At 39.6% G+C, this 10,266-nt stretch overlaps 1 protein-coding gene across 1 annotated transcript; it reads left to right on the top strand.

Moving 5' to 3' along the window:
- The first annotated feature begins 711 nt into the window (after window positions 1-711).
- Window positions 712-5,971, top strand: LOC117338382 (WD repeat-containing protein on Y chromosome-like). Its single transcript, XM_033899723.1, has 2 exons — window positions 712-4,283; window positions 5,210-5,971. Exons 1-2 carry the CDS (start codon window positions 813-815, stop codon window positions 5,564-5,566), a joined length of 3,828 nt encoding a protein of 1,275 aa, XP_033755614.1. The 5' UTR covers window positions 712-812; the 3' UTR covers window positions 5,567-5,971.
- Window positions 5,972-10,266: the final 4,295 nt, after the last annotated feature.

The following is a 10,266-nucleotide window of genomic DNA, read 5'->3' as shown; positions in this document are numbered from 1 at the left end:
TTTCATATTTCCATCGAGTGTTTTTTTATTATTATTTATTTCACTCCAGTATTTTCCGAATCTTATGTGTAAGTATATATTTTGATTTTTACACATTAGATTACGACCTATTGGCATACAATCAAGTAAGATATTTTACATGCGAACCCCCCGAACCAACTGAAAAAAACTGCTAGAACAGTATGGGGCGCCGTTTTACTATTTATTCCCATTTGGTGATATCACCTATTCTAATAGTTGATATCACCTATTCGAATAGGTGATATCACGTATTTGAAAAATGAATAGGTGATATCACTGATTGAATAGGTGATATCACCAAATGGGAATAAATAGTAAAACGGCGCCCCATAGAATAGCACCATTTGAATCTGTTAACGGTATATCGTGTGAAACTATTAATACTATTTATGATAACGGAAGTACGGAAAGGACCTGTATAGGCTAAGCCTGTTGTCCAATCCAATTTGTAGATCTATCTCTATTACGAAATATTGTATTTAAATTAATTCAAATGCTTGATTGAATAAAATATTTTGAAATTAAATATCGTGTGAACTGTTTGTGGGAAGCTGCAACATTAAAAAGCAACAAACAAACAAAACAATAACTAATTGAATAAATAAATCAATAGATAGATAAAAAGTTGTGCAGATTGAACACAACTTTAATTTCGCCGTGACGATAAGTGTGATTGTGACGTCATAATAGCCCAAGGTGAAGACGTCATTAGAACATGCCATGACAACAAACAAAATGGAGACGTTGAATTCGCGACACGCTGGACGACGTGTGTAAGGGAGATCGCCGCGATGGAACCAGTTCTTCCGCCGGAACTGAATCCGGCTTTAAGACGGAGAAGGGAGTCAAGATACTACGCCAGACAGAGTTTAATTCCACACATAAACTTGAGTGCTCTAAAATTACCAAGAATCCAATCGGGAAAAGGGACATCTCTCGAGTCTCAAAAATCTGTACGTAGACTTGACGACGAAAGCGCGTATTCGGATATAGAGAAGCCAAAGTCGAATTCGAAACATAACAAGGAAGATTTTAATCCGGATAAGATCGCTGCTGAAATCAAATATGCGAAATTACAAGAAATATTCGAGAAAGCGGACACTGACGAAGAACCTGGTTTAGAGCCTCAAGAATTCAGATGTGCTATCAAAAAAACTGTGGGGTTCAATCTCACAGAGGAAGAGATAGAAACTTTGTTCATGAAAGTGGATGCCAACTGTGATGGAGTTGTAGACTGGGAGGAATACGTCACGTATAATCTTATGGAATATCAGGAAAAGAATCAAATGATCGAGATGATGAGAGAGAAACCATTTCCGGTAGAAACCAGAGATGTTCCGTCAAGGCATCGCGACGTCATAGTTAGAATAGCATTTCTCCCATCTATACAGAAACGCGCCGTACCACCGGAAACTGTTGATTATTCAAACGGTCGATATGTCACTCTTAGCAAAGAGGGTATCCTCATATTTTGGACTTTGAAAATGAAACGCATACGAAGTTTCAATACACATTCATGTATGGACCGAGCCACTCAGCCATGGCTAACGGACATGGTTTGCATGTATAATGTAAACATGATAGCTGTCACATCCACAGACCGTGACATCATCATCTTCGACCTGCAGGCAAATAAATTCATCAAGCGGTATCACATAGTTGGTATTGAAAACTGCATCACGACAATGTACTTCTGGGCTAACATGCGAGACTTGAACTACGCCGTTCTGCTGTGGGGTGACACTGCTGGAAACACCTTTGCTGTTAAGTTCGACTCTTCCTTACGCGGAGGTCCGTTTGGGGCAGTCGCCGGCAAAGACTTGTATAAGAAAGTCAGTTTACCGGAAGTGATTCGAGGATTTTTCATTGGCGCGAAAGCATACAAATTCAACAGAGTTCACGATGACTGGGTGTCTCAAATCGGTTACATTCCAGAGTTGGACTGTGTTGTGTCGTGTTGTCAAAGTACTAACAATTCGCTATACCTTGCAGACATAGAAAAGAAAAAGATCTCTACGGTGTTCAAGGTAAACAAAGGGATTCTGAGTTTTGATTATTGCCCGTACAATAACATTATAGTTACCGGCGGGATGGACTACCTTGTCCGGGTGTGGAACCCGTATGTCAATAGCAAGGCTATTGTCGTACTGAAAGGACACTCCAAACCAATAACCCACGTGGTCATTAACTCGTCCAAGAATCAAATAATCAGCATCGACAAAGGCAAGAGCATCCGCGTCTATGACATGAAAGACCAGACATGCATTCAACAACTCAGTGGGCGAGTTGTGAAGCTGGGTCCCTTCCCGATTTCCACCATCTGCTTCAATCCCGTGTCACAGACACTTTTGTTAGGCACGAACCAGATAGCGATGCTCGAAAAGCATTTTGAGGAGGAGAACCGGATAGAAGTGACGTCACACAATAAACCAGTGTTCGCAGCTCTTTATAACAGGACATTCCGGTTCGTTGTCAGTGCCTGTTACGAGTCGGTTGTTAGCGTATGGGACGTGAGAACTGGTGAAAAGGTCATGCAGTTCATTAACGCGCACAAACATACAGAGAGAGGTGTCGACATACCTATCGAAATTTCAGCCATAACATTTGACGGCCCAGAGAGGCGTCTCATCACCGGCGCGCGAGACGGTAGCGTTAAAGTCTGGAACTTCAATAACGGCGCTTGCCTGCAGACTTTCAACATCCCAGGCGGTCTGGACGTGACAGGTATCGCGAGCACGCGACATAGAATCTACGTCACCGGATGGAGTCGTGCCGTGTATGTTTACATTGATGGAGGCGGGGAGGAATTCCGAAAAGAGTGGAAGGTCAAACATAATGAGGACATTATTTGCATGTCCTACACGGGACCAAACATCATTGCGACAGGATCTTACGACGGTGATATCGTCATATGGTCACGTGACACTGGTCAAGCTTATTGTACATTGAATGCGTTTAAGGGCACAAAACCATCCACAGAAAACAACAAAAAATTCAAGTATACGAAGGACGAAGAGGACGAAAACAAATTTCCAATGATAGAGGAAGACGCATTGTTATCAGAAGACGCTACCGATAAACCAAAATCCAAGCGTTTCTCCATGAAAGGCATTAGAGCGGGCGTCGGACTTTTAAGCAAGGTACGCGAGAATAATAGTAGAAACGGCAACAGGCTTTCGAAGCAATTCTGCAGGATGGAGACACCATGTGAGCATCCTCTCCTTCCCCTGTTTGATGAACAGTTCTACACTCAAACTTCAAACACTGAACATACTAACAGCCGAATCGGTTATGATGAAATATGTAAAAGCTATGAGGCGGCCGTAGAAAAAATGATTTTCTTGGAAAGTCGAGATAGTTTGGATAAGGAAACGGCCGTTCTTTTTTGCAGTGGAGCAGAGGGATGGGTAAGAGCTTGGTCACTACATCATGAAGGAGGTCTGTTGGGCCAGTTCAACGCCTCACACAAGGTTGGGGAGGGAGTCCATGCCATTGCAACCGACACAGAGAACAAGTATCTATTCACTGCTGACACGACAGGATATCTAAAAATCTGGGACATCACGGAATACTGCATCAAAGATAAACACACGCCAAACCAGCGAGCGGCACGATGGAAGGAGTTGTTCGAGACCTTCATATTTATGTCGGTAGACGGACAAGACCCAAGAGTACCACCGCCTTGTTTCAACAGCAAAGATCCGAGACCAGATGGTATCCTTAACCGACCGCCACCATTGAACAGTAATCCTAGGAGAACAATACAATGGCCATTACTGGTGAATTCGTTCAAAGCCCACACAAAGGTGGTAAACAGTGTTGTCTTCATAGACGAATTTCAGTTCATTTGTACTTGTAGTGCTGATTGTTCAATTCGGATGTGGACACTTGGCGGCCAATATATCGGAACGTTCGGAGAAAGATGGGGCCCATTAAAACCTACTATGGCGCCAAAGATACCAGAAAAAGATTCACGAATTCCTCGTGATTTGAAGCGAACTGGATCTGCTAGAACTTTGAAAGTGCTGAACCAAGGTAAAGCACCTAAATGGAAAAATCTTTTGGTGAAAATGAGAAAAGTGGGAATGCCACGAGTAGAAACACAGGTTGAGGAACAGGCTGTCCAAGAAGAAGTTCAATTTCAAGATGATTTGGTGGAGAAGAAGCTGAATTCAAGTACCATACTAGGAAAATCGTACAAACGAAAAATCCGTCACAAGCTTCCACCCTCTCTTCCCAAGATTATAGAAACATATGCATCAGTAAGTAGACCATGTTGTTTGTTATATTCAACTGTTTGTAATTGACATACTTGAATTATTTAGTTTCACGTACAATCCTGGCTTTTGTTTCCCTGACACATGCCCCCGTATGACCTTGACTTTTGCTGTTGTCTCCGTGACACAGGTTCCCGTGTGACCCTTACCTTTGGTTTCCTTGACATCCGTCATTGAGTGGCTTCTTAACATCCGTCCTCATATAGCCATGACTTTTGTTGTCTCCTTGACATCCTTCCTTATGTGAACCTAGTTTGCAGCTCCTGAATATCTCTCCTGATATGACCCTTTTTGGCGTCTCCTTGACACCCGTCTCCATATGACCTTGACTGTTACGAGGACGTTAAACATCGTAGAAACGTAAGTTGCCGCACACACGCATGTATATAGTGTGACTAAATTCGAACAACAATGATGAAATGAATATCGATATTTTCCTCTTTCCAATTATGTTTTATGAATGCCATGATTGTATCCCTGACATATCACTGTTGAAAGGGCAAACATTTACAGGAAGACGTTCTCTGCTGTCCCCAAATCAACAAAAAGGTGAAGGTACCTCCTTGACATCCGACCTCATATGACCCTGGCTGTAGGTACCTCCTTGACACCCGACCTCATATGACCCTGGCTGTTGGTGTGACCTTGACACCTGTCCTCATATGACCCTGGCTGTAGGTACACCACCTTGACAACTGTCCTCATATGACCCTGGTTGTAGAAACCTCCTTGACACTCGACCTCATAAGACCCTGGCTGTTGGTGTGACCTTGACACCTGTCCCCGTAAGGCCCTGGCTGTTGGTGTGACCTTGACACCTGTCCTCATATGACCCTGGCTGTTGCAAGGACGTTAAGCCCCTACAACAAAAAAAAGCAAAATAACCTGATGTGGTACGCTATATGTTTCAGGTGGCCGTCTTCCATTCGTTGCCATTCGTGGAGTTGTCTCCCGTTGACCAGTATCAACCAACAGATGACATGAAAATCCGAAAGTACGGCGCCAATGTCCGTGATAAATTTCGCGGTGTAAAGCGGAAGGACAATGCACTTCCTGCTCTTGCCATGGTGGTCAACAAAATAACGACCAGTGGCAACAAAGTTGCCGCTCCTCGGTTCCATGTGAAGCCAAGTCGGGTCAAGAAACTCTACCATCAAATGCAAAACAAGATGTCGGACCCCAACGCAAACTTTACAACAAGTCCAACAGCTTCTGACGTCAAACTTGAACTTTCAAAAACCTCCTTGGATTCGGAGACGAGTTCGTGAAATGCTATTTATGTTCGTATAAGACAAACGGTTGTTTCACACGGGGCCTTGTGTTTTCAGCTACTATTTCAATGATACAGGAATAGCATTTTATCGTCTGGTTCCGTAAAAAGAGTCAGACTATTTGAGGATATAACGAATGTTACCTAGACTATTACATTCTTGCTAGATTTTTTCGATATGAGCGTTATTTTGTTTAACGATTCATAGAAAAACAAAGAAACTTATAACAAAGGAAGATTACATTTAATTTTACACATCGAATACATTTATTTTATCTTGTACATCCTTTTACACACACACACATATACATGTGTATATATGTAGATAATTTAGAAAACATTTATTTTTGACTTACCATCTCATTCCATTGGGTGAAATTATTGTATTTTTTGTGCGTTATATACATACACTATATATATATATATATATATATATTCATATTTATACTTAAATTATATAAAATATACATTTCTATATGCAACGGTGTTTGTGTGTCCTCTTTTTGACTTTGATCCGAGACACTTGTTTTGGATTCGATTTGTTCGTATAACGTTTGCTTGGTTTATCGCCATGTGGACAAAAGTGAAGCCGGGCCTCCTGGTAGTAGTTGGTGACTACCTCACTGAGCAACACACAGGAGGCCCGTCACATTCCAACCATGACAGCACAGACCGCTGTCGAACAACGCACATCTTCACCTAAACGTGACCGGCGTTCTAACCGACTGTGCTATCACTTGCCCGGCCTTGGCACGAATCGCCTACTCGCGTCCATATATGTACTGTGAGGTTCATATCACGCACACAATATGAACCGGGGATTTGGAATGCTTGCCAAGTCCCAGTGGACCTCGGCACTTTCGCGTAACCAGCGGCGACCTTTGATGCGCAGCAATCTAATTAAAATCTCTGATGCTCATTCTCACTACGTTCCATGAACTTCCAGCAACATCCCATAAGGGGTCACGCCAGGCGACCTTTTGGATTAGCCAATCAAATGGCTACTTCCAGAATCTTGGAAGTGAACTTTAGATGTCCGAATTAGCATGACTAGAGTGCATAGCTGGGATAATATGTCAATTTGTTGCAAGTCGTTTCGTCCCACAAATCATATAGCTATATACATGATGTGCCGAAATGTTTTGCTTCAGATTCATGCTGTGACGAAATGTTTTGCTTCGATGACATCGACAAATTGACAATTCGCCCAGGAAACTGAAATACACACATCTCAAAGGTCATCATAACGTGACCCCTTATGGGATGCTGTTAGGTGTTCATGTGACGTAGTGAGAATGACCATCTTTACGAGAAAAAAAGTCGTTATTACGAGAAAATAAAGTCGTTATTACGAGAAAAAAGTCGTTATTACGAGAAAAAAGTCGTTATAGATAATTTAAGATAATTTATGTTTAATTTTATAAAAAAAAAAAAGCTGCAATTTTCGCCTAGAGCGTCTAATAGCAAGAGATTCTTAACCACTTTCAGAATATAATGACTGTATACTAGTGTAAGATGGTAATCCCGTAATCACACATGCAGCTTCTAGTTGAAGTTTTTCTAGTTTGTCTGAGTCACCGAGACTACACCCATCCACCTCACAACAATATTCTAATAATGGTATAATATACGAAGTATATATTCTATATAAAGAATGGCGATTTAATATATATTTAAGTTTACGCAAAACACTGATCTGTTTCGATGCCTTTTTACAAATACCATCAATATGACTAGTCCATTTACAATTTCCGTCCAATATAACTCCCAAGTGCCTATGATTCTCTACGAAGTTCACACTAACATTATCAAATTTAATATCAATTACATAATCTAGCTCAGAATTATGGATAAGCAGTGCCTCTGTTTTTGAAGGATTAAACTTAACTAACCATTTATTTGCCCAATTTTGAATGTGCTCTAAATCGTTGTTGATTACAGATTCAACATTTTGAGGGGATGGATTTGAATATAATAATGACGTATCGTCTGCAAACAACTTTGAAAGACTTTGTAGATTATCGGAAATGTCATTAATGTATAAAATAAATAACAAGGGACCAAGTACAGAACCTTGTGGAACGCCAGCGTTAGTAGTTTTAACAAGTGATTTAGAGTCGCCCACACAAAATTGTTGTTTCCTTTCACTTATATAATTTAAAAGCCAATTCAAAAGTTTGCCGCTAATACCATAGTTTGCTAGTTTCACCTCCAGTCCCTTGTGCCACACACGATCAAAAGCTTTTGATATATCACAGAAAACTAAACATGTAGGATGTCTTTTTTCTAGATTTTCACATAAAGTGTGATAAATTTCAATAAGACTCAAAGGTAAAGCTACTGAATTTGCTGTATTTTTTAACATATTGTGACTGATTGTATCATTCCCAACAGCTTTATTTATATTTAATGATTTCAGTATGTCAGTTATGTCACCCGTTTCAAATTGTATGTCAGTAATAGTGGAGTCAGTCCGTAATTCAACTGTCGCTACATCAAAATTATTGTCGTCAATAGTAGAAATTGAAACAAAGTAATCATTTAAAATATTAGCTTTATTATCATCAGTCATTTCAATGTTACCGTGTATATCTCTAATAGGTGGGATAATGTTCGAATCATGAGGTGTTTTTATTAATTTACGAATAATTTTCCAAAAAAATTCTAGGATTTGAACTTGAATATCTATCTAAGATACCATTTATATCAACATAAAAAAGTTCTTTTGTTCGTTTCTTCAGGTTGTTTACATGATTACGTTGCTTCCGGAAGTTAGATAAGTTTCTGTCTGAACGGTCTGATTTATATAATTTCAACAGTCTATTTCTTTTCCTAATTTCCTTACGTAAAGTTGAGTCAAACCAAGGTTTGTCATCTGATCTGATCGTCACAGTCCGAGTCGGTATACATTCTCTGGCTATGTCGAGGTATCTAGTCGTAAAAAGATTACACATATCATCTGGTGAATTAGTATTCGCAAAAAAAGTCAACCCAGTCCATCTCGTCTAATATACTATTGAATAAATCATAATTTGCATCATTATAGCATCTTACTCCAACAATGTTAGAGGTTTTACACGGCGAGATACTTTTGACAGGCGCCGTGTAACAGTCGGCAAAATAATATCCGATAGAAAAAGAGCCGACCAGCGGCCTCTTATGTTATAGGAGTATATAGCATCTAATCTCCCTGTCATACGTCCTTCTAAAATTATTTCTAATTCGGCAGTTGTCGCTTTATGGTCAGAAATGTCACTTTCAACGTCAATAATATCTGCATAAGTAAAGTTACACGTGTCGGATAGTATAATGGGGTCAAGTAAGGTCGAGCTAGTGCGACCTTCACGTGTCGGTCTATCTATAATATTCGAAAGGTGAAAGGAGTCGAGAATATCAACAAATGCATGATTTCTACTAACAGTTAAAAGATCTACGTTTATGTCACCAACAATTACTACCCGTGAAGTTTCATTAAGAGCAATTTCAATAGAGTGTCGGAAATAATCCCAAAAAGTAAGAGCAAATTGTGGGGTCTATACACTGTACATAGAAGGTATTTTTGCTCTGGAAACTGGAGTTCTGTCCAAATCAACCTCCCCCTCCTGGAATTCTAGATCAACTCTACGACGAGTGCACAAGAGACTGGACGTGTAAACAGCTACGCCCCCTCCCGGTGTTTCACGGTCTTTTCGGTATAAATCATAGTCACTTAGGAGTATATCGGCATCTACAGTTGAAGTATCATGGTGAGTCTCAGTGACACAAACTACATCGTAATATGACGCTATATTTTCCAGAAACGGTATTTTGTTTTTCAGACTACGAATGTTTAAATGAAATACAGAAATGTCATTTTTATATTCGGACCAGGGTTAGGATGAACGTCGTTACAGGATAGGATGAGGAGTTGTAATAAAAGTAGAAAACAGGAATTATTAGTAATGGCAGACAGAGTAGTTTGAATGGCTAATAATAATGTTGTAATGCTATGCATCAACCTAGACCTGCATCTTTTTAGAATTTTACCTATAGAATTAAATATGACAAAGTGTAGTGTAGTTAATATACCATGTGTACGCTGGTAGAAACAACCAATAGCTACTCTATATTGTACTAAATCATTACCCATAATCATCGAAAATTAAGTATCGACAGGAGTAGTCATCAGTTGCACCCACCAACGTTTTATACTGCGAGAGACTATAGCCAACATACCCAACCGTAAGAGTAACATAGGGAAAAGGAGGAAAGGAAAGACTTGAAAAAAGACATAAAGGAAGGTACAAAAGGAAAATGTAAAGAAAGCATATTTATTACATTTTTACCAGTGAAATATCAAAAATTATTCATTCTATAAAAATGAAAAATATCACTTTTGCTGATTTGACCAATCAAATTAATGATTAGAAAATACCAAAATAATTGACCAATCAGAAAGCCTGACATATATGTCAGCACCTGGACAGGGGAAACTACTTTTTTTGTTTACAAATTATTGCTGTAGTCCTAGTTAGTATACGGGGTAGGTTTTCGTTAATAAAAAATGTAATAAACAGAATATCTAACAGTGTCTTCAGTAAAACCAAATATATTTCACTTGTGTGGCTAATATTTTGATATTTTTCACTCGTGCTGCGCACTCGTGAAAAATATCAAAATAATACCAAATATATTTCACGAGTGGGGCTAATATTTTGA

This window comes from Pecten maximus, chromosome 1, assembly GCF_902652985.1.
Source record: "Pecten maximus chromosome 1, xPecMax1.1, whole genome shotgun sequence".
In the NCBI taxonomy this organism is placed as follows: domain Eukaryota; kingdom Metazoa; phylum Mollusca; class Bivalvia; order Pectinida; family Pectinidae; genus Pecten; species Pecten maximus.
Note: the sequence above shows the minus strand (reverse complement) of the source record. Positions and strands in the feature narration are given on the sequence as shown.

What these genes read in the sequence shown, in the direction of transcription:
- LOC117338382 (XM_033899723.1), top strand. Translation starts at nt 813, where the DNA reads ATGGAACCAGTTCTTCCGCCGGAACTGAATCCGGCTTTAAGACGGAGA. An exon ending in TTATAGAAACATATGCATCA is followed by an intron (nt 4,284 to 5,209) that starts GTAAGTAGACCA and finishes TATATGTTTCAG; the next exon opens with GTGGCCGTCTTCCATTCGTT.